Below are 25,873 nucleotides of genomic sequence, written 5' to 3'. Positions count from 1 at the left end.
CTGTGGAGGCCGCAGTGGTCCCAACCAAGGACAGCTATATCGCTCTACTTGCAGCTCGTCAGCCTGGCACAGGGAAGTGACACAACCTCAGGTCGATGCTAACAGTGCGTCTCGGCGAGACGTCAATGTTCCACGGCGACGGTGCCACCTGTGGAGGCCGCAGTGCTCCCAACCAAGGACAGCTGTATCGCTCTACTTGGAGCTCGTCGGCCTGGCGCAGGGTAGTGACACGACCTCAGGTCGATGCTAACAGTGCGTCTCGGCGAGACGTCAATGTTCCACGGTGACGGCGCCACCTGTGGAGGCCGCAGTGCTCCCAACCAAGGACAGCTGTATCGCTCTACTTGGAGCTCGTCGGCCTGGCGCAGGGTAGTGACACGACCTCAGGTCGATGCTAACAGTGCGTCTCGGCGAGACGTCAATGTTTCACGGTGACGGCGCCACCTGTGGAGGCCGCAGTGCTCCCAACAAAGGACAGCTGTATCGCTCTACTTGGAGCTCGTCAGCCTCGCGCAGGGAAGTGACACGACCTCAGGTCGATGCTAACAGTGCGACTCGGCGAGATGTCAATGTTCCACGGCGACGGTGCCACCTGTGGAGGCCGCAGTGCTCCCAACCAAGGACAGCTGTATCGCTCTACTTGGAGCTCGTCGGCCTGGCGCAGGGTAGTGACACGACCTCAGGTCGATGCTAACAGTGCGTCTCGGCGAGACGTCAATGTTCCACGGTGACGGCACCACCTGTGGAGGCCGCACTGCAAGCCAGCAAGTACATATAATAAGTGAAAATAGCTGAAGCTCTGTAGCTGCACGTTGAGCATATGTTTACAATTTGATCGTACGCTTCCAGCCAGGAGTGCACGATCAAAAAGTGTCTATTTAAAATACGCGTTTTTTTGTGCGGAGTATTATGTGTTAGAATTATAACAAAATATGGCATTGAAGCTCACCCCCTAGTTATAGGCAAGACAGTTACATAGACACTTTTGTTATACTGTTAGTGCTACCTTTAATTACATGTCACGCCGGAGATGAACGAAGAAGTTTGGGAGAGCAAATCCACGTCCCCATGTAAAGCCCCTATAGAATCCCTCCCGAAATATTTTTTTTTCTTGCAACGCCACTACGGACATTGTAAGAAAATACATACTTGGGCGCACTATTTCCTGTACAACTTTTAGATGCGTACATGTTGCATGTTATATTCACGTACGGTTGGAGTTCGTGGGGACGAATCGTCTGACACCTCATTTGTTTTGCTGTGACACACAGTATATTTTCTTAGCGCGGAGATCATTGGGCGACTAACGACGTTTGTGCCCCTTCACTCGCAGCATTGCCGTCTACCGTGATAGTTCCAGAATTTCAGAATTCTACAAATACAGGCTTGCGATCACGTGGTATAAGTGTCCGTAGAATGCTACTGATGCACCTAGGCAGTGACTGGGCTTCCAGAACTCACTATTTAAAACTAACGCATGCGGTAGTGGCTCTACTCTAGGACAGCAATGTGTAACACAGGTCCCATCTTTCTATGTATGTATATGCAGCAGAATTATGATAGTGAACCGATTTCAGCTTGACTAATGATCACAACATATCGTGTATTCACAGCACGATGCGCTTCCTAATATAAGTATTTCGAATTTAATGAAGTTCTATTTTTTTACAGAACATTATAGGCGCGTGTGCTACTACGGCCCAGTACATCATGTTAAACCTAACTTTAACGACCTGGACCTCAAGCTGTGCACACACATCATATACGGGTTCTCCAAGGTTGGCGACGATAATACACTGGTTGCTGCGAAGCCGGAAGACGAGGACCGTTACAAAGCTTTCAACGAGCACGTGCAGCGCTATAATAAAGAAACAGAAGCTTCTTTGCAAGTAAAGACGCTCTTGTGTGTCAGCAAAGGTGCTTTCCCCACCATGGTCGCAACTTTTGAAAACAGAACAACGTGAGTTTGTGATGCACAAATATAATTAGCAATGTGGTATAGCCGCAAAGAAAGTACAGGTTTACTAGATTGTAGTAGATTATTGCCGCGTCGGTACTAACGGACCGAAGTCAGGGCCGCGTTCAGGTGACAGCATGGCTGCGCCGGTTCACAGTGGCTAAGCCCTCGTCGGCTCGCCGCAGGCCGTCGACAGTTAATGGCCGACCGCGTGAGGTGTTTTACGAACGGCACAACGCCGAGCTTTTCTCGTTGGCAGGGGACGCTGTCAAAAACGGCTAAAGCTATCCCAATGCTGCGTTTACGCAACGACGGATGGACTGCGTCCCATGCGAGGGTTGCCGTACTCACTGAATGACAGAAGCTCCACGTGACTTCATAAACACTATTATTAAAAGTGAAAAAGTTTTAAACATATAGGCCCTGAGTTCTAGTGATAACATATTATAACGAAGAATACAATACAGCAATGTGCACGCACGGAGCTATCTCTTCTGAATGCCATTCCCGCTATTCACAAGGCAGCCAACAAAAACTCTATTCTGAGATGGAGAGTAGGGATGTTCATCACGAGATGCGATACTCTACCCCATTGCTGTGAGGATGTGGGGAATAAAATAATGATCCCCTTCACAATAACGGTCGAAGCCCAATGGTGTCCATGAATGTCAAAAGGGCTTTGAGCGCACATCGTTGCTGGGCTGGATTGAGCCAGGGACGAAGAAATTTCGATAGGGAGAAGGGGCGAGAGTCCAACTGACTAAGAGACTCGGGGAGTGCGGCTCGAGAAGGTTGGTAGTGGGGCCAATGAAGAAGAACGTGCTCCATATCCTCAAGAACACCACAGTGGCAGCAGGTGGGAGAGTCAACTTGTCTCAAGCGGTAACGCCACTGAGCTGTAAAGGCCACATCGAGTCGCATTCGGTGGATTAATGCGGCATCTTGACGAGAGGTGTTTCGTGGCATGCGAAAAGCGAGCGTTGGACCAACTCTGCTCGACGTAGATGGGGGGAGAATGTCGGTTGTCCATTGGCGGGAAGCCAGGGGTGTCACGAGGCGTCGCCGAATGGAACGGCGGTCTCCTCTCAGCAGAATAATACTGGTCTGTTTCCGATACAAGGCACCGAAATGCACTGAGCGAAAGCAACATTCCGGTTAACATCTTCGTCAACCTATTGCACACTTCCCTTTGGGTATTCTTTCCGTATTGGATGTTGGACGCTCACACTAAATTATATTTTTAACATAAGCAACAATTAATATTCTACTGAACGCGATCCAGCCGAGCAATCTGAGCAATTCCGCGTGTCGTCATCAATGAGGCCTTCAGAAAACCCGTCCGACTGGATGGACCGAACCTGGGGTTAATCTCAGATTGGCCAATTGCTCGCTGGCCACACTCTTATGTTGAATTCAAATGGCAGATTTGGAGCGCCTCGGGAGCAAGTTTTGTTGCTCCGCCGAGAGCAAGTCTGTTTGATTGGCAGATTGGGAGCAGTTCTGGAGTCTTCCAAATGGAGCTTCGGAGCGGCATTCAAGCCAAGGTCGCTCCAGGGAGCAACCCAGACTGCTCCGCCAAAATCGGCAGATTCAACCGGAACTCTACGTGACGTATCACTTGTCGCTCGTGCTTCGTATTTCCTGTCTCTACTTTGCCAACATGGCCGCTTTGCAACTCGTCTTCGCCGTGACTAGTATTTCGCGTCGTACGTTGGCGATTTTGTTTCATGAAGGAAGCGATAAGTCAGACATTTCCAGGGCAACGTTAGGAGATTAGGAGGACCTTGATTTTGCAAAACATGGCGTTATGATGGAACATGAGTACAATCTTCTTCTTCTTCTTCTGTCTCCGTCTCTGGCCGCCATCCACCAAGGGAGATTACCCAGGGCTAAACTTCAAGCTGGCCACAAGTGTTCCATTAGCAGGTTCGGATCACTTGCTCTAGGCCAGATCAAGCCGCTCAACTGCGGAGCCTGCCACTTGCTCCGACTCTGCCATAGGAATTCAACATAAAAAAAAAACAAAAAAACGGTGTATTGTAACTCCTTTTTTGGGGAGCCAACCTCTGCCACATATATAACTCCCTTTAGAAGGTACAATTACTCTGAAAAAGGAGTCTCATTCTCTTGAGAGAGCAAGAAGACTCCCTAGCTCCATACTGGAGTGAAATTTCACACTCCAAAGGGAACGACACATGTTGCAATCATGTACTCCGCAAAAGAGAGTTACAACACATCCTTTTTTAAGAGCGTATGTAACAATAATACTTTCAGGTTGAAATCTTGACGCCACTTATATCAAAGATTCAGATTATCGACGCACGTAACCAAATGCTTTGTCGTTTGTGACCTTAGGAGAACATTCAAAGTAATTTACTCCTACAGTTTCATCCAGTCAGCTTTAAAGAAACTGAACGAGTGGGGTGGTTTCGGAGGCTTGGACGTTGACTGGGAGTTTCCAAACATGAGGAACGATCACCCCGACGACAAAGACAATTTTAAAGATTTCCTGCAGGTAAGCGACAGTAACAGCACAATGTCAGTAAGTATTCCTGTGTCTGCACCTCGACAGAGGTCAAAACATTCGAAGGTAGAGTGGATCCGTGCGCGTTCTGTTGGTGCTGAAAAATATCTTCCAAAATTTCACCGGGGTAGGTTCGAATGCGAAGGCACGGGATCAGCAACTGAGGTGCATAAAGTATGGTTCACACTAGTGCATTTCGTTGCGTGCGGACGCGGACGAACGTTGATTAGCGTGGCAACGAACGAGCGCGAGACCTCCCGCGGCAGAAAGCAAGGAGTTCGAACGACCTGAGCTTATTCCGACGGATGCGTCGAGGCGCAAACTGACAACCAATCGCCGCCTTCACGCATAGGTGTTGAGGCGCTTCCCCTCGACTGTTCCAGATGAATTTCAACATAAAGCACACGGAGTTTGCAAGAAAGAAATGTGCGTAATTAATTTCATTTTAACAAGTACACCCAAACTAATGACTTACACTAAAACTGCATACAGTGTGTGCATAGCAAATAATACTGCATAATAAACAATAAAACTGTATACAACGTATACGTGCATACGTTTTTTTTTTTTTTTTTTTTTGCGATTCTGTTTTTTTTTGTAGTTGTCATGTGCAACGTGGAGCAATTAGATCCGCAGAAATAACAAAGCAAAAATCAGAGAAAAGTATTATCAATGGTGAATAATGGATAATGCTTTATTATTACACGGACTCCCCGTTGGTGTTACCACAGAAATATTGGCAATATTGGCACAAAATGGGCTTTCCAATATGGGCAGCCCATATTGGTCCAATATGGAACCTGGTGGCACTCTCCATATTGGTCCAGTATTGTCAGCCCATATTGGGCTAATATTGGCAATCTTGGCAACACATATGGGTCCAATATTGGCGTGCTGCTTGGGGGAGTATTCTATTGAAAACACCTTTCAGGATGCATGTTGGTTTGTCGCAAATACTCCCTCACAAATGGCTAGTGTAATACAAGCTGCCGCGGCAGCATACCAAGACATAAAAGCTCGACGTCCTCTCATCTATCACAACCAGCACCCTGAACACCGCAGACTTCCAGCCCTGGTTCCACCGCACAACCTAACCCGGGGCGCACTGCGTCACAGTCACGCCTCGTTAGGTCGAGCCTTGAGGGGACTTGGGCACCCTCGGTAGCCTCTATAGGCGAACTAGATGGATCATATACTGAAATGCAGTTTGTTTGTTCGTTAAGTGTAGCAGTGCGGAAAACGTCTACAACGGTGACGGGAATTCGGCTTTGCAATTAAAACGTACACCTGCAACGAGTCAAGGATACCATTTAAATTCCTGACATCATTTCCTGTCAAATACCGTGTTTTTACATCAAGCGTGCAGCCAAAGTACGTGCAGCCTATACGTGCAGCCAAAGAGCTCCGGCTATTTTTTTTTCTTGTATACTTCACTGGATTTGCACTGGGCTTTCAGTGAGTGAGTTATCTCACCCTGACGGAAGGAACCACGTGTTAGGTGACCTTCTGACGCCACCCACTCAAACGTTGCCTGCCTGCGTACTGTTGATGAGGCCCAACAAGGCCGAAACAGCTGTCCAGTACCGGCATGGCGACGTTTGAGTTACAAGCATATATATATATATACAGAGAGAGAGAAAGTGAAAGTTTACTATAAGCAGACCCGACAAAAAGTGGGAGGGAAGGTACACACTGAAAAACAAACAGAGACAACTGAAAAGCTACCAATTTATCACTACATGAATGTTCATGTAGTGACCCAGGGTGGTGTAAAATGACCTTCTGACGCCATCAACTCAAACGTTGCCTGCCTGCGTACTGTTGATGAGGCCTAACAAGGCCGAAACAGCTGTCCAGTACTGGCATGGCGACGTTTGAGTTAAAAACATATGCTATACGTGCAGCCAAAGAGCTCCGGCTATTTTTTTTCTTGTATACTTCACTGGATTTGCACTGGGCTTTCAGTGAGTGAGTTATCTCACCCTGACGGGAGGAACCACGTGTTAGGTGACCTTCTGACGCCACCCACTCAAACGTTGCCTGCCTGCGTACTGTTGATGAGGCCTAACAAGGCCGAAACAAACTGTCCAGTACTGGCATGGCGACGTTTGAGTTACAAGCATATATATATATATATATATATATATACAGAGAGAGAGAAAGTGAAAGTTTACTATAAGCAGACCCGACAAAAAGTGGGAGGGAAGGTACACACTGAAAAACAAAACAGAGACAACTGGAAAGCTACCAATTTATCACTACATGAACGTTCATGTAGTGACCTAACCCATCATGTTCATGAGTCCACCCAACATTCATGTAGTGATAAACTGGTAGCTTTCCAGTTGTCTCTGTTTTGTTTTTCAGTGTGTACCTTTCCCCGCTTTTTGTCGGGTCTGCTTATTGTAAACTTTATCTCTCTCTGTATATATATATATATATATATATATATATAGTTGAAATAAATGGGAGACAGAAGACGAAAGTAGGGGAAGTAACAAAAAAAGGGTTTATTAAAACTTAAAAATCATAAAAGTTAGGGAGGATGTCTACGTTACGGCGGAAGCTCCGCCTTCTTCGGGACAAAAGAGCTATATATATATATATATATATATATATATATATATATATATAAAGAGGGGAAAAAAGGGGAAATTGACTGGCTTGCACTGTGGCATTGAGGAGTTCTCAGTCACCCTCCCAGGTGCATATCGCTCGCTGAGTGACCCCTGGTTTGCCAATTCCGAACGATGCGCAGCTACTCAGGGCTGACGAGCCGCAAACACGGCGAAACACGTGTCCTCTGGTGCTGTCGCATCGTTCCATGGGTATCTATCTATCTATCTATCTATATGTACACACTTGCATTCCCGAACTTCACACCTTGTGCCTGATGAAGCGAGGTCCCCCACGCGAAAGCTTGTATATATTAAACTAAGGAAGCTTCAGTGTTTCTTTTTGTATTGTGCTACATTTGATATAATCCGGCAAAAACACTGATCGCAAGTTTTAAAAAAGTAAAGTATATTTACTGTCATCATCAATGTCCTAATCATTACCTATATCGTTCAGCAATGCACATATTCCTCTTATCATTTCAGGAAGCAAGGCGGGAATTCAACAAGGAAAACAAGATGTTGACGGTCGCTCTGCCCACACGGGTGAAATACATAGAACATGGCTTCCAGGGACCAACAGCCAAGAACGAAGTTGTGCAAAGTCTATCAGAGTCAGTATCTTTTGTTGTTGTTGTTGCTTCTTCTCAGTATTTTATACAGGGAATGTTTGGCAACCCGCTCCTCGATCGTTTCGAGACCGGGCGAAAAAAGAGCTAGCTGGCATATTCCTGGCGCTCGGAAAGCGCCACGCGAACATGCGAGATTGCTTCGCTTTAACCAAGCGAACATGACTGCTCGGAATCTGGCAAAAAAAAGTTGTCCCGAAATGACCACCCGAATTTGCCATTATGCTGCGAGGGTGTCCGCCTTGGCATGAATTGTTGACTAGGCATTACCCTCAACTGTGGTTACCATCGCGACGTTTGTTTGGGTTTGAGGCGATTATGTAAAGGTGTATACAGGCCGATATTACGTGGATGCGATGCTGTTATCTCACTGATACACGCAAAGGTGGACAGCATATCCAATAAATTTGCCACTAGGCTCCGTGCATTCTCATTTGTTTTATCACAAATCTAAAAATGCCCCACTGAGCGAACGCGACCACCTTCACGTGTATCAATGAGATAAAGGCATCGCATCCCGGCATAACGCATATCGGCCGGAATACATCTTCACATAATTGCTGCAAACACAAACAAACATCGCAACGATAAACATAGCTGCGGACAATGCCGAGTCAACAGCTCATGGCAAGGCGGACACGTTCCCCGCAGCACAAGTGGGACAGTCGAAACACTATTTGCCCGTATTTCTCGTAAGAGCCGCACTTTTCCTCTCTTCCCGACTTTAGCTCCGCCAGTCGAAGTGGCATTCCAGTTAACTCTGCTTCGAGCTGTACATTGGATTCCCTCACCCTTTGGAAGCGCTCACCCTTCCTCCTCTCCCTGAAAAACAGGGGAATCGTGTCCTTTCAAGTATCCCGCTTTCGGTGGTTCTGAACGCTCGGATGAAAAGAGCATTTGGAGGATATGGGTCACTGCCACCCGCCTGCCCAGATCATCCGAAAGCCCAGAGCCTCCGAATATTTTTTTCGGAAGAAATGAGCTTTTGGTTGATTTGGGACGTCGGTGGAAATGGCCGTTCGGAGGATATGAGCTCCTACCAGCGTTCACGTGTCTTTTGTGAACGGAAATCGCCATAGATTTCTGAAGAAGTGATTCCCCCATAAGTATTATTCGCGTCCCGAATATGATGAAAAAAGAAAGTACAACATAAAACACAAGGAGTAAGCAAGTGGGTAAATGAATTGTTGAGAGGGAACAGTAATTAATTCATCCCACAACCAGCAAGGCTTGCGCTCCTGCAGCATACCAGAGGTGTTCGGGATCTAGAGGGAGGGAGTCATCAAATTCGGATATCGGCTAGGCTAAATGTCTGAGCTAGGAAATAGGGTCCATTGCCGCGTGAACAGCGCTTCTAATACGCAATTTGGAGGATACGGATGACCTTTTTGATCCGCAAAGTGATTGATGACGAAAGCTGTATCTACAGTATATTACTTTGAGGCACAGGCTGAAGCGCAAGCATACAATGGCGACTGAATCCACCCCTATGAAGCAGTGAACTCGCCCAAACGCCGCCGCTTCCGCCGGCCGCTAGGGTGTCGCAGCGGCTGAAAAGTACGCAACTCGCGTGTTCCGTAAACTTTTGTCGGGACCTGCACCTCAAAACTGCATCTGTTTGTCGAGGAAAAGATTCATTCGAAAATGAAGACGCCGGTAGCATCAGTGCCCTGTATGCCAAAGGGAGTCTGGCCATTAATGAGACCTGCCTGTACCTGAGGCTCCACCCACTTTTTGAGGTATCTAGCCAATCACAGGTTGAAATACAGTTGTCTGTTATTACATCCATCCGGTACTTATACGTCACCTTCATTTACTGGGTGCCACCATTTTGGAGAAACTCGATTGATTTGGATTGAAATGGATATCGCTGGTGACAGACCAAAACGGCGGATTTTGCACACACTTTTATCAACGTCATCTGCACGGAGAGAGGCATGTTGGGAAGGCTTAGAATTGCAGTAATGGTTGCTGGCAGAAATCATTGGCCAGGAGAGCAGTACAACCGCTTCTTCGTAGCATACGACTGCAGGTATGAAGTTTTAAATCATGTAGTGTAAGTAGATCGAATCAAAAATTAGCAAAGATGTACGTGTAAATCAAATGCAATTATATAATGCCAAGTCTTACGTATCAGAGTCGACCTTCTTGCTATTTTCTTGGTATCACGGTCTTAACTGGGCCTAATGGTAGGGACGAAACATCCCATTTTCGCGTAACTAACGATGGCGGAGCGAAACTTGAAGCTGATTTTGCAGATGCGTGCATGGGGATATACACTCACAGTATGTAATTAAAGTAGCCTGTGAATTTTTTTTTGTCACAGAATATCCGCTTCGGCGTTCCAAGCACCATCCTCCATCTTGGAGAAAATCCGGTGTCATGGCAGCGCCCAAGTAAAAGGGTAACCAATGAAATGCGCCCGAGTTTGATTGACAGGTCGAGCCTCTTTTTTAGGCTCCTCCTGCTGGCCAGACTCCCTTTGGCATACACGGCACTGGTGAGCATAGGGCCTTCGCGCCGCCCGTTGGGACACGTAAAATTACGCGCTTTAATATAAGTCCCTCCCAACTGCGTAACTCTGACCTATTCACAATGCCTCGCTTCGCTTAGCTTTCCGCAACTCTCTTTTGTTGCTTGCTAACGCTTTCACTCAAAGAAAACCTGAAAGCGATGTCGGAGGTTCGCTGTCGCGATACGCAGCTACAAACGCCGTCGGTGCGTGAAAATGCCGTCAACAACGTGGCAACAACGAGGATAGAATTCAGCGCGCATGTAGCTCACAAATCTCTACAGTGATTATCTTTCCCCTGGTAGCAGGTCTACAATTTCATTTATTGTTTTCGCTTTATGTGTATTTACTTCGAGAGCTCCCCTTTCTAGCGCACCGATCTTACCTTTTCCTGCGTTGGAAAGCGTGTTCACAAGGCATTTGCTTGCAAATTATTCGCTTTCATATTATTAGTTGTTGTTGATTTCCAATAATCATCGTTATTCTTTCCGTGTATTCACACGAGCGACATTCCCTGCAGAAGCGGAAGACATGAGAAACGTCATAGTCTTCTGAGCGCGAGAAGCTCAACGTCTAGTGTCCGCGAACACTGTTAACCGTCTCGAATACCCTGCAACACATTCACAAGATATTCTGTAGCAGACGAGAGGAAAGACGCTGACGGTGTCGTCTGTAAAGTCTGTCGTCTGCAAAGTGCGTAGTACGCCACTCTCAATATTCCACACAGTGTGAACGCTCAACATACCACGAGACGGAACTTCGTCTCTATGAGCAGTGGTTTTGCTTTTTCTTCCACTAGAATGTTCCGTGAGGATGTCCCTCGTGTGAATACACAGTTCGAGTCCTTACCATTCATCTCTATCTTTTTAGGTCCGTTGACTTCGCAAGCATAATGACGTACGACTATAACGTCTACAATGAGATATATCGTCGTTACGTGGGACCAAACGCGCCTCTTTACAACTGGAGCTCAAATACGAACAAGTATGCAATGGATGAGACTCGCTATATTGTAAATGTACTTCTTTATCCTACCCTGTAAGTGGATTTTCTTGATCTCTGTAATTTACATACTTTTTACTTCGTCAGGAGTACACGGCACACTACTGGGAAAACCTCGGGCTGCCTAAATCTAAGACGAATATCGGCATCCCTTTATTCGGGAGACAATTTGAGCTTGTGGATGAGAAGAAACATTCTTTCCTCGACAACGCTACGAGGGACAAGTCGGTTCGTTACAACTGGGTAATTTTCTGGCTTTTCAACATATAGATTTTTGCTTGGCGAGACTTTGAATTGTCGTACCTGAACTACCAAAAGCTAAAGCCACAGAATGGTGAAGCGCACGCACGCACGCACGCACGCACGCACGCACGCACGCACACACACACACACACACACACACACACACACACACACACACACACACGCACGCACGCACACGCACACGCACACGCACACACACACACACACAGAAAACTCGCTCCCAACTGCAAAATCGTGGTTACAAGATTTTTTCTGCTAAAACAAAAAGTAACATAACAATGAATATCAGCTGCCAAAGCCTTTTTCGTTTCGTTTCAACTAGAAACCAGCGCTACTGTACTTACCGCTAAGGGTGCAAAATACACGTGTGCTGAACGGATATGAGACAAGTAAAAGTAATTAAAGGTAATAAAGGGAATTCAAAATTATCTCATGTAACCTGCAGTTGCCTAAAGTAATTATACTGTAATTACAGGGTAATTGAAGATAATTCTGGCTAATTAACGATTCATCAAGTGGACATACACATAGTAATTCAAAGTGCCAAACCGGGAATCAGGCATTCACTGGAGGTGGAAAACCGCAGGTCAGGTTAAAGCGGAAGTGGAGAACCGGAAGTCGAGCTGGACCGGAAATGCATACCGGAAGACAAGCATAGACGGGATGCGGACAACGGGAGGTCGGGTTTAAACCGGAAGCGAACACGGGGCTGTCAAGTATGGGCCGGAAAAGGCGGTTAATGCTAGCACATTTCTCTCGCATTTACCGCTAAATCGCGAGTAAATAGTTTTACTTGACCTGCCCCTTCCGTTGTCATTAGAGAAACCAAAGATATTTTCGCGCGAATGACACGTTCGATCGAGGTATCGCGCATGCTCAAGTGTTCTAGGACGCGTGATTCCGTTCAAACTACTACGCTCTGAGTCTGTTCGACCGATTGGCATCGCGAAGCAAGATGGCGGCCATCTATAAGCAAGTGCACCAGATGAGTTACGGTGCGTATCACAGTGGAATTGCCAGATGTGCTGACTGGAACAATGTGTACTATCTGCGAGAAGTTGTTGGATGTAAGGACGTATCGAAATAGGCATTTCACACGCTCCAACGGCCAGTTCCAATACGTGTACGTCCCATTTTCCGCATTTTGAGTCAGTGTGAGATGCACACAGCAATATGCGGCCCGTATTGCCGACATTTTCCCCACTGCTGGCTCGACCCATGTAATGGGTCCCACGTTGCCAAGTTTGAACCAATATGGGGAAAATCCCGGGAAACGCGTCCTATAGTTGACTCGTATCGTCAACACCCAGCCAATATAGGCTCAATACTGTGTGCTGTATGGGTAGTTGAGCCTGTTGTACGAATATCAATTATGAATATTTCCACAATTCCTCTCCATAGTGCAAGTAATTGCATGCTTGAGGAGACGTGAAAGACATTTTTACGTGTCCTCAAGATCAAGCTTTCCTTGCACTATGAATCGTCAGGGGCTAACCGCTATCCTGCCGCTTCCGTCATCCTTCTCCACGCTTTCTTTTCAGACGTGCAATTTTATAAGGGGTGGTGCAACAGAGGAATACGAAGCAAAGAGTCGTACCCCGTATGCATACAGAAACAAAGTGTGGGTGTCTTTCGACAACGAAAAGAGCATAGGAGAAAAGGTAAGCTCAGCTCGTTTAATGGCGAACGAGGGTAAAGATGAATGCACGAGAGGTCTCTTCAGCATATACAAGGTGTTTCACCTAAGGTGATAAAAAATTCTAACTGGCTACGTGCTCGCCAGAGGATTGTCGGACTTTCCGGAAACTTTTGCCACCATTGAGGAAGGCTTTGGACGATTTTGAAATGCGGGAAATTTTTTATTTAATTGAACTTTGAAAAATACCAAGCACACATCACTTTTTTTTACAGAAATATGAAGTCCTGCACGGATAATCGCACACCCAACCGAAACTTAAAAAAAAAAGTAAAACTTCGGCTTTAACCCCGCCTGCTTGATTGTCGCAAAGAAAAGAGCACGGTACTTGCCGGGAGAGGGAGAAGTGTTCCTGCCTCTTGTTTTACCTTTCTTTGCGCCGCGTTGGTCTTGATGCTGGTGACAACCGACTTATCAGAAAGATAAAAAAAAGGACCGTCTGATCACGAAGAAGCGAAGACAAATGAAGGCGGTGGTACTTTCTCGTCGAGACGCAGATATCGCGCGCGCTTTTTCGGGGAAATCAAGCAGGCGGGGCTAAAACATAATTTTTACCAAGTTTTTTCTACTGGTTCTGCTGTGATACTGTGCATAGTTTTTGTTGGGTCTGCGGTTATCCGCGGATGACATCATATTTCCGTAAAAAAAGTGGGGTTCGCTTGCCAATTTTCAAACTTCAATTGAAAAAAAAAAAGCATTCCGCAATGATGGCAAACGTTTCCAGAACGTAAATGCCAAAAGTCCCAAAAATGCTCCGGCGAGTACGTCGCCAGTTACAATTTTTTATCACATTAGGTGAAACACCCTGTATATACTTTTAGTGCACTGTGATTTCCATCCTGTTCGTGAAAGGAAAAGCGACACAGAGAAGATGACGCGACTTTGAAGGAGCATTGAAATATCACAGGTCTCAAGGCACCCTGCATGAGAAACAACAATGGTTATTGCACAAAAGCTACGATTGTAAGTCACGGCGTCTGGGGAAGGACTGCATCCTGACGCTGCGCTTCGGAAACCCCTCAAACACCTTCGAACAGCCTGTCAGAGAATGAGTAAGGTTGACACCACGGGGACGAGGACTCAGCGGGAGTGGCTCTCTTAAATCACAGAGTTCCGGAGAAGGCTAATTTTTCGGCGCGTTGGTTCTTAGCAATGCGCGGTTATGAGACAACGTTCATCGAAAAGATTTTGCACGATCGCTTCTGATATTCTGCTTGGTGAATCAAGAACGGTTTGGAACTCTGTGTCATTTCAGTGCCGTTTTGGGAGGTGTCCACACGTTAGCCGTTCCACATGGTTCCGATTCAAAAAAACTTCGCATTTGCCTTTGAGTAAATGGCGTACCGACCTTCCAGTAGTGGTCTTGTTCGACAGCTCATTATATCACTACTTGAACTTGATAGACGCAGTACAGTACTTGTTTATCTGATACCTCGCGTAAATCTACGGCTACGTGATGGCGACCACTGAACCCGAGGGGTCCCCGAAATCCACCATTAAGAATAAACGTTTAAGAATAAAACATTCAAGAATAATCCGCTTAAAAAATACACGGTTAAGAATATACCATCTCCTAAAATAAACCGCTTACTATCCCCGCTTAGAAATCACCGTTTAATAATCCACAATTAAAAACGAACTGTTTCAAAATCCCCTCACCATCTAGCACGGAGGCGGACTGATTGCAATTTGCGCCGGGTTAGATCATGTTACGTCAGGTTAGTTTAGTTTGGTTTCGGTTAGTTTGGGATAGTTTAGGCTAGTTTGGTCCTGTGAGGCCCTCGTGTGTTTAAGGCCCTCGTTTGCAGTTCACCTTGATTTGGGCCATACCACATGATACTAACAACTGTAGGGTGGATTTGGGAGGATTCTGAAACGATCTATTTTTAACGATATATTCTTAACCGTTGGTTCCTTAGCGTTTTTATTTAAAAGGGGATATTTCGGCGATAATTTTTCTGCGTTGATTTTTAAGCGTATATTCTGGGAGATATATTTTCAACAGTGTGTACTTACGCGTTTATTTTTGAAATATTATTTTTAATGGTTTCAAACGGGATACACCAACCCTACCCAAGCTCGTCACCCCACTTTTGCTGTGAAGTGACCTCTGTTTGCAACACAGACTACGTCGCGAGCGCTCCCTATAGCGACTATGTGGCTAATGAAACAGTGTTGTAAAGGAGGGATGGTAGGACGACATCGTCGTGGTTTCTCACTGCATGCACATACATGTGGTACACCGGCCTCTGCTTCAACGGCATCGTTGGTTGCGGATGATAGCGACTGCCAGTCAGAGACACGAGTGCTGGGAGTTGTACTGCTGTCTCAGTCCTGTGCCCGTTACTTAAAAAAAGAAAAGTAATTCATTATCGTTTTCGTTATTCTTCGGTGAAAGCAATTAATTACCGTTACAAATTACTCGACTCAAAGTGTAATTGAGTAACTAGTATAAAAGCAAAGCGCTACTCCGACCGTTACTTTAAATTCATGCAAAAATATGTGTCTCTGTGTGCTTCGAACAAAGAAGGCCCAAGTAATTGCAACAGATAACGTCAAAGACTCGCGCAAGAGAAGCAATAACATTTTGCATGTCTGAACAAATGAACTACATAATGTTGTTTACACGCTAACACAGTTACTGCTTTTGCCGTATTAAGGTAACTGCGGCTACGCTGAAGGCCCACTCTACAGCAGCACTTGATAGAGGACTTAGAGCTGCCGGGTTGACCCTGAAAAACACTTAGCGTGTAAAACGCGCAAATGACCACATGTTAAATTTTGCAGGATATACGCTTAAAAATCAACGCATACAAATAATCGCTCAAATATCCCCGCGTAAGTAAAAACGCCAAGGAATCCCCGGTTAACATTATGTCGCTAAAAATAAATCGTTTCAGAATCCCCCCAAAATTTCACTCTACTGTTGCTACAGTCGCGTGGTATGGCCGCGAGTAAAATAGAGAATCCGCTTCGAGAAATAGTCCTCCAGTCGGCGAAATTAATCGGACTCTTACCATCAGTATGCTTTGCACATCGCACTTCGATACTTCGTATGCGAAACAAGCGTGCTTCACTTGAACGCCACTGTATAGCCAACTCAGGACGCACCCGCGAACGAACACCCGCTCAGCAGTGCCACAGTTCCAACTCTACACTAGAAAGGAAAACATAGCAACAACACACGCATAGAAAAAATAATGCAGCCATGACAGACCAAACATAGGTAGAGTGTGAGTGTTAGCAAGGGCGAAAATCTCCAACATAAGCGACGACTCATTGCTACGTTCTGCGTAGAGATACATATCTATCTCTCTGCTGTCATTTTTGGACTACAGGATATACAGGGTGTCCCACCGAAAAAGGGCCAGGGGCTAAAGAAAAAACTGAGAGCTCTACACAACTGGAACCAACTGTACGTGCTTGGCAGTTGTGTGGTCTATCCAAAAATATTTTTTTTCATCGCCCCTTGTCAATTAATTAGCGGTAATTAATTTTCCAACTTTTTAATAATCGGTTTTAGCTCTCAGATGTCAATGAGGAGGTAGTACATGTCGAAAAAGACACAACTGAAGTGGTTCGAGGTCGCTATGCTTGTGGTTTCGCTTTTTCCCGGGTTTAAAAGTTGGTTTCAGATGCCGGGCGGACCGCAGATCGCTGCCCACAATCCGGCGCCCGCGCGCGACGATTCCAGCGCCCTCCGGCGTACATTCACCTTGAGATTAGCGCTTGGAGACCATCCTTGGGCCACGACACACAAGAGGAAGATATTTCACCTGTTTCACGGCACACCTATCAGAGCGCACTGCAATCGTCGCGCGCGGGCGCCGAATCATGGGGAGCGCTCTGTGGTGCGCGCGGCTTCTGAAACCAATTTTTAAACCCGGGAAAAAACAAAACCATAAGCCATAGCAACCTCGAACTACTTCAGTTGCGTCTTTTTCGACATGTACCACAACTTCCTCATTGACATCTGAGAACTAAAACCGATAATTAAAAAGTTAGAAAATTAATTACCGCTAATTAATTGACAAGGGGCGATGAAAAAAAATATTTTTTGGATAGACCACACAACTGCCAAGCACGTAGAGTTGGTTCCATTTGTGTAGAGCACTCCGTTTTTTCTTTAGCCCCTGGCCCTTTTTCGGTGGGACACCCTGTATATTGAAACAGTTCATTTGTATAGGTATATTTTGAAACAGTTCATTTTTTATAGGTATATTTTGAAACAGTTCATTTTTAACGATATATTTTGCAACCGGATATATTTTGCATCGTGGATCCTTGAGCGATTGTTGTTTTGGCGGGGATTTTTGCACGGTTGATTTCATATCGGGGAATTTGACGCGGTTTATTGTAAAACAATGCATTTTGAAAGAGTTTTTCTTAAATGATTTATTCTTAACGATTTATTAGTGTAACCCCCTGATAGGATAGGATATAGGTATACCACCTCTGGGTACCACGACGCCATTCCCAATGACTTCGAATTGCATGGCCTGGTGAAGCTGAAGTAGTCCTCCGTGTCAATCTCTTTTGGTTTGTTATTCGCCTTGCTGACTCCAAGTCCCTTCCTCAATGAGATGAGAGCGTCGCACATAACCAGCAGAATCACAACTAACAGATGCCAGCTTAACCAAGTAGCCGACTGTGCGACTGCTACATTCATTTCCTGACACAACTTTGATCATTTCAGCCCTCAACAATAGAAAACATTGAGAACTAACAATTAGTACGCCGCTGGGAACAAGCACATGACTCACTAGAATTCTGGAGCATGACCTAGTGTAATCGGACACGGCACGCTTGGGAAGGAGCAGCACGAAGATTAGGAAGAGGAGCCATAGAATTCCAGGACGATATTAGGGGTCGATTCATACGATGCAACTTTTTGCTGCCACTCTGTTCACGCTACAGTTGCGCGCAACCGAAGTTGCACCAAAAAGGTCCCTTTCATACGGCGAGCAACTGTGAATGCCGTAGTTGTCCCCGAGCTCGCTAGATGGCGCGAAAAAACGTCATTGTCATCATTTTCGTCCAATCCCACTGCGACTTCTGCTCGTTACGACTTCAATCCGTTGCGAGTTTGATACTTTTGTATTATACATAATGCAATTTGCATAATGCATTTTGCATAATTTTGCAATTTCATCGTCTCGCGTTCCTTCAGCTGCAATAACTGACACATGGAAGTCTTCCTGATTGGTCGCGCTTGCAAGGCGGAGCCGTGTCATTGACAGGTTGCAGCTAGAGTTGCGGGAGAAATCGCTCGTGAAGCGATCGGCTGTGCAACTCCTGCAACTCGAGTGGCGCAACCAGAGCTTCGCGTTCACACGGTGCAACTTGGTGGCGCAACCTGGTTGCGCGCAACTAAAGTTGCATCGTGTGAATCGACCCTTAGCCTAACTTCCGCTTGCGGAATAGACCAAAAAATACACGGGCAATTTCTCACTGAGCACTGGTATTATGAGTGCGACTCCACTTCAAAAGTAATTGATTACTCGGTAATTGACTGCTCAAAATTGTAATTGGCTTTCTCGAAATATTACTTGTTCAGAAATGTAATAGCTGACTCAAAAAGTAATTGATTACAAGTAACGAAATGACTTGGAACGCGTTACGTACAAGTCTGGTTGTGTTGAGGGAAGACGAGGAAGGGGCTGATAGCGCAAAGCCTTGGCGCGCACTGCAATTATGTTTTTGTTGTCAGCACAAGGTTTGAAGGCAGTTCCACTAGGTCGTCTCTTCCATTTCGTAAGATGATCCGGCATAACAGCTAGAATACGTAGCTTGATCTCTATGTGCTCGTTATCCAGAAAGTGTTTGTTATTCGGCTTGAGTCGCCTTGACTTGAACTGTCTCTGCTATGTATACCGAACACCATAACCTGCCCTGCCATGTGGATACGGATTTTTTTTATGGACAGATCCCCACACTGTAGTCTGCACCAGTAATATATTCCGCTTCTTTCTGCCTCCAGGTTAAGTGGATCAAAGACAACGGATACATAGGTGCAATGTCGTATGGCCTCACATACGATGACATGTATGGAAACTGTTCAACAGGAAAGAAGTTTCCTTTGCAGTCTGTAATTTACGAACACATGAAGAACTGAACGAAGACAGCCAGTATTGATGAATAAATTGCAACAAGAAATCAGCATCACTTAGCACAAAATACACAGAGAGCTAGTGCGTCACACCCGCCTACTTCCTAATGAATAAAAAGCGTTTGTATTTGTTGCCAATCCTGTCCAAACAAACCATCATCATCAAACACCCAAGAAACTCAAACCGCAACCATCACCCAACAAACACGCACAAACAGTAAGAAGGGTATGAATGTTAGGCTTTCATGATCCTCTTACTACGGAGCATAGAAATCATAAGAAGAGAGGCTAGAAGAAAAGCTGGGAGAGTGCGTGATGAGGGAGAGCAAAGGAGCTGTACGGAGGCAAGATCCTCTCCCAATGTCCGGGAATGCGCCATGATCGATATTTTGGATTGGGCCGGATTCGGCCACAGCCGTTCCACGTGCGAAGACCAGCTGCGTTCGGCGCAATGGTATCCAATCCAATGCAAGTCGCTTCCGCTTCCGCTGGGCTTCGTGGGACATGGCGTGTGCGAAGTGTGTTCGTTTGGTGTGCTGTCACCTGTGCGCTTGGAGTCCCTAGTGGACGAGTACCGTACCACTTAGACCTTGTGCTGCGAAATGGAAGAACGGCGCACAGAACTCGTAGGGGACGCGTTTCGTAAAAAAAAGAAAAGAAAAAGAACAGGCCTTCCGTATCGATCATGTCGGCTCACATATTGAGACGTCCCCCTTGGTTTCTAGTTATTATGAGAGTTCTATGCTATAGAGCCTCTCGCCACCTCTCCTTCACAAAACGGCTTGGTCTCTGGCCACATCCAGCCTATACCAACGCTCCGCGCTCCGAGCACTCTTCACCTTTCTGAATACATAAGTATTCGATCCTGATTGTGAAGAGGCTCATTAGTTCATTCTCTGCATGACCACCAGCAATGGGGTAGAGTATCGCCCCTGACGACGAAACTCCGCATTCATCGACTCGAAATAAAGCTTGTTGTTGTTGTTGCTACAGACGCCGGAGACGCCTCGAAGAACAGTCCAGCCTAGGAAAGGCAGCCCAGGTGATCCCGTTAATATCGTGGACGCTACGCTTTGCCCCAAAGCGTCCAAGACGGACCTACGTACTTTTGGAGGAGTCATCGAAGTGTAAAGGAAATACAGGATGTCCTTCTTAAACGTTTACATGCATACGACAAATGTGAGTTCCACGTCATGTCTGAGTCACAGTATAACCCTATAAACTTCAAAGTATGAACACACTTCAAATGCTCTGGGCCGTACAAAGCAAATGAACAGTCGTCATCAATTTGCGTCGAAGGACAGTGGAAGCATATAATCTGCGCTTCATCGGAGCTAAGTTGCATACCACTATCGGAAAGCCACTTACATACAATATGTGCATCATGTTTCAACAGTCTAATAACTTCAAACTGTTATATCTGACTTGACAACAAGACGGGTGTCATCTACAAAGTGGAGTATTTTACTGTATTGTACAACGTCGGAGAATTTATTAACATAGAAATTAAATTACAATGGCGCAAGTGGAGTTTGTGGAACCCCACATGTTCTGAGGTAACATGACTATATAAACCACAAACAAAAAACACTTGCGTGCGCTTGCTTAAGAAGTTGGTTAACCAGAAAAATAAACCTCATTTGTATCCATATGCATACGACTTATTCAAAAGAACATAATTGAATATGGAGTCGAATGCTCGGGAAAGTTCTAGTGATAACGCCAGAGCAAACTGCAGCCTATCTAAAAGATCATAAGCCGCGTTTACATGGATACGACACTAGCGTATCGTATCCAGTTGTCGATTCGAATCCACCCATGTAAACGCGTCAATTCGCTAGGAGAGCGTATCGTATTCAATTCGCTAAACAGAGGTGGATCGAGACGGTGGATGCGCATTCAAACTGTGCATGTGAACAGACGATGCGCATCAAGGCAAGAAGAGAGGATTATGCGAAGCGGCGTTCGGCTGCGGACTAGTTGCGTCGTCTGCTACTCCTAGTCGGGATCACAAAATGATGATATTAGGGAGTTCACAGCCACGCTCCGTTTTGGATATGTAGGTTAGTCTACACTAACAGAAGCAGCTGGGCTTGCAGCCGTAGAGCAGATTTCATTCTGAAGTACGCCTGAAAATGGGGCGTTGATGCTACGTTTTCGATGTTTCAGCGTTCGGTGCGAAGGTAGCGAGGCACCGGAAACGGCAGTATTTGCGGAAGTGCGCCTCTAACTTTCCGATATGACACGGCGTGGCGCCACATCCGATCTGGGCTCGATGCGCATTCATGTAAACGGTGGCGTATCGTCTTCTCTCCGGTTTCGACTCGATTCGATACGCTTGTGTAGTATTCATGTAAACACGGCTATAAATCATAAATCGCATCATTTAATTCATCCAGTAGTGTCATGTCCTTCAATAAGCACAAACTGATTGCTTGAAAACACATTGTAGGAGATCTTGGCAAAGTCACTGAGACAACGTATTTTTTTCACTATCACCGCTAGTACTGGCAGAATGGATATAGGCCGATAATTCTTCACGTCGCTCCGTTTCCCTTTTTAAATATGGGCCTAATAACGGCTCTTTTTAATTTGTTGAGTACAACACCTGATGCAAATACATCATTAAATATGGAAAGGACAACATGAATATTACGCTTGACATCAACCCAACGTACACCGTCGCAACCGGGGGCCCTAGCAGCCCCCCACAGCTCTCGCAAAATCTGTATCAAAATGCGTGTTACTGCGCACGGAGCAATCCGTGCCTCTCTATTGCTCGGACGCCGCAAGCGCGTCCGGATTGGTTGACGGAATTTGAAAACGGCACTTCGCGCTTCCTCGCCTGCGTGCTGCGTACTCCCTCGGCGGTTTCATTTGAAATTTGAACGGTGGACGTCGGGTCGGCGCTGTATTTTCTTTGAGAGGCAAGCGCGTTCGACGTCGACGTGTATTATGGTGTTTTTCATCGTGTTGTACTGTTTCTCGACACAAGCGTCGGTCTACGAACAGCCAATCGGATTTCAAACTGAAGTGTTGTCGTGAATTCTGGTTCGATGAACATGTTCGAGCGCCCTCAGATCTGCATAGCGGTGACAAGAAAATGGGATTCATGAAGCAACAGCATTTTATGTTTGACGTGTAGCAGGCAAGGATATGATGATCAAGAGATTGTGCGCAAGTATGTGACAGTTGTTCGTTGCTGGGAATACGCTGTGTCGATCTGCGTGTTTTGCAAGTTTGAACTTTGTTCCAGTCTGCTAGAAAGCGCTACGGAATGGACTCTGTACGCTCAGTGCATGTATATGCGTCAACTTGCCGATTGTATCAGTATAAGGACTCAAATAAATTCCTGTTCATTACGACACTTTTCACAGTTGTTGGGAGTCACGGAATAACTTTACGGCGTGCATAAAAGCTACTAGATTTAGAGGTCAGGGGTAGCCGGTACTGGCCAGTATGGAAAGCAGAAGTCAGAAACAGCCAGAACCGGACGGGCTGCGAGCCGGACCGAAAGAATTCTGATTGGAGGATTGAGGGAGCAATCTCTGCATTCTCATTGGTCGAGTGCCCAGTGTTGTCTGAACTTACCTATACTACGGGCTCTATGGGGAGTTGGTGAGAGCTGGTTGCACCCCACGGAGAAAAAGGTTCAGGCCATAGTAAATGCGCCAGAGCCAACCTGTGTGACGGAGCTGCGAGCTTTCTTGGGAGGGTCTTATGGTAAATTTTTACCAAATGTAGCTCAGGTCCTGGAACCGTTGTACCAGTTGTTACGCGGAGATGCTAAGTGGAATTGGAATTCCAAATGTCACAAAGCATTTCAAGAATGCAAAGTTTTGTTACGCAGCAACAGAGTTTTAGAACTGTTTGACCCTAGAAAGGATATTAGACTTCCTTGTGACGCGTCTTCCTATGGGTTGGGAGCTGTTATCTCCCAAATTGACGAGGGCATAGAAAGACCCTTAGCTTTTACCTCTCGTATGTTAAATAAAAGTGAACGTAATTACGCGCACTTAGAAAAGGAGGCTTTAGCAATTGTCTTCGGTATCAAGAAGTTTGAAAAGTACTTGATGGGTCGAGAATTCGAAATTGTGGCCGATCATCAGCCACTCTCTTCATTTTTTGATCCAAAGAAGCACGCTAGTGCAGTAGCAGCTAGCAGAGTACATCGATGGTTGATGTTTCTAGCAAATTTCAGGTACCGCGTACGCTATCAAAAAGGCAGTACCATAGGGAATGCTGATGGGTTATCACGACTTCCACTTCCAGACACGACAGACAAAGTGGAACAAATTTACAGCTTCTCTGCCATAAGAGACATACCACTAACTGCCATAGATGTTCAGACTGCGACTGACAAGGACGATGTGTTAAGCACAGTAAGGAAAATGACATTGTCAGGTTGGCCACGTGAGGTAACGGAGGAGCTGAAACCGTTTTTTTGTTCGTAGGTATGATCTCTCAGTGGACATGGACTGTGTTGTGTGGAATAATCGTGTAGTCATACCAGCAGCTTTACAACGTGAAGTGTTTGCAATGTTGCACGAGGAGCACAAAATGAAAGCTATGGCTCGATCCACAGTATGGGGGTTTGGTATTGACAAACAGTTGGAAAAATCGCACGCGAATGCATCATCAGAGTGTTAGACCGTCGTTGCCGGCTGCACCCTTGCAACGTTGGTCATGGAGCGTGACCCCATGGGAGCGTGTTTTTATTGATTTTGCACAGAAAGAAGGGAAATACTTCTTGGTGTTAATTGACGCGCACTCTAAGTGGCTCGAAGTACGTATCATGAGCAACACGTCCGGCGGTAAGACAGTGGAACAGGTTCGCTCCCTTTTTGCTGCGTACGGATTGCCGAAAGAGGTGGTGACCGACAATGGTCCTCAGTTTAAGTCGCTTCAGTTTGAAAGCTTCCTACAAGCCAACGGAATACGACACACTGTAACACCTCCGTACCATCCTGCGTCAAATGGATCCGCGGAACGTGCTGTACAAACACTTAAAAATGCCTCTTTAAAGCAACTTTAGAGGATGAACAGAAGGGAGTTAGCCGCTCACTTCAACATCGGGTTGATAACTTTCTCTTCGCGTACCGAAGTACTCCGCACACATTCACCAATAAGACGCTGAGTGAATTATTTCTGGGGCGTAAGGTACGGACAAGGCTGGTGCAACTTAGGCCAAGTTTGGCATCTGTAATGACTGAGAAGCTCGAAAGGGTTAAGTTGTGCGCAGACAAAAAGCGCCGCCAGAGCATATAGTACACTGTTGGTAGTAGTATATTATCAGCTCAACTGGCCCACAACTCACACAGTGGCCTGGACGCCATTAATGAGCAATTAGAGCAATTTGCGACCCCCACAGTAATTAGGATCATTCAGGGAGTCATTACACTAATTGGGGACCATCTAAGACGTGTCCAGACCACTGTGTGAGTTGTGGGCCAGTTGAGCTGCTAAAAAACTAAAAAATAGGTAGAAAATAAAATAAATAGATAGAAATAGAGTGGAGAGAAACAATTTATTCGAAAATCAACGATGCCGCGGCGAAGAAACCGCTCCGGGGTGACCAGCGCCCGCCATGTTGGTAGTTGGCACCCAGCAGTTGCAGAGATCGACGACAGGTGGCCACTTAGTTGCCAGGCATCACACCAGATGGCGCCACCATCATAGCTCTAGGCGAGAGAGACAGAACAAGACACTAGCGGCAGGTAGAAAATGCCAACACTGCTAGGCATGTGCATAAACAAGTCTAGGCATGTGCATAAACAAGTCTAGGCATGTGCATAAACAAGTCTAGGCATGCGAGAGAAAAGGTGTAACCGCTACTCCTAAACAGCACGAAGAAAACAGTACACATCGGGGAAAAAGGCAATCAACTAGGCCTAACCACAGCGCCTCAACTCTATACACTTAACACAGGGCGGGAACCGCTAAACAACAGGCTTGCTCTCTGCTAAACAAGTCTAAACATGCGAGAGAAGGCTTAACACGAGCGTGGTGAAACATCGACAAATCACTCGTTGGTCACCGCTAAACACGGTGAACATGCGAGAAAAGGAGCGCGGCAAATCATTCACCTGTTCCCCCGCGGCGACTGCTCATCAGGCAGGCAGAAACTGAGCGGGCGCGGAGCACCCGACCATACGTCTGCTCTCCGCGACAGCCAGCCAGAAACTGAGCGAGCGCAGGGACTGCGGAGCAACCGAGCGCACATCTGCTCTCCGCGACAGCCAGCGAGAAACTGACTGGGATGCCGCGCTGCGGCAGCTATGGATGCGCGCGCGCTCCTAGCGCCCTCTGCGCCGCCCGCCCGCGGGCTGTTTCGGTTTCCTCTCTCCGCTGCGCGCGCGTTCCTAGCGGCGACGGGTGGCTTCTGAGTTTCGGTTTCACTCTCCTTTCTTTGCGCGCGCGCGTTTATCTGTATAAAGGCAGCGCGCACCGCGCTCGCGTCATCGTTCTGACCGATACGTGGAAAACGCCATGTGTGGTTTATTCTCCTGCGTTTCTCGTCGTCGCAAGGAAAAGACAAAAAACGAAGAGCTTCGCGAATTTATTC

General features: G+C 46.3%; 1 protein-coding gene across 1 annotated transcript; it reads left to right on the top strand.

The window, feature by feature from the left end:
- Positions 1 to 391: 391 nt before the first annotated feature.
- LOC135395347 (acidic mammalian chitinase-like) lies at positions 392 to 19,314 on the top strand. Its single transcript, XM_064626585.1, has 8 exons — positions 392 to 665; positions 1,672 to 1,960; positions 4,343 to 4,472; positions 7,583 to 7,710; positions 11,108 to 11,249; positions 11,327 to 11,482; positions 13,045 to 13,164; positions 19,180 to 19,314. The coding sequence occupies exons 1-8, from the start codon at positions 392 to 394 to the stop codon at positions 19,312 to 19,314; spliced, it is 1,374 nt and encodes a 457-aa protein (XP_064482655.1).
- Positions 19,315 to 25,873: the final 6,559 nt, after the last annotated feature.

Source organism: Ornithodoros turicata, chromosome 1 (genome assembly GCF_037126465.1).
Source record: "Ornithodoros turicata isolate Travis chromosome 1, ASM3712646v1, whole genome shotgun sequence".
In the NCBI taxonomy this organism is placed as follows: domain Eukaryota; kingdom Metazoa; phylum Arthropoda; class Arachnida; order Ixodida; family Argasidae; genus Ornithodoros; species Ornithodoros turicata.
The sequence above is the reverse complement of the archived record's forward strand: the minus strand, read 5'-3'. Positions and strand labels throughout refer to the sequence as shown.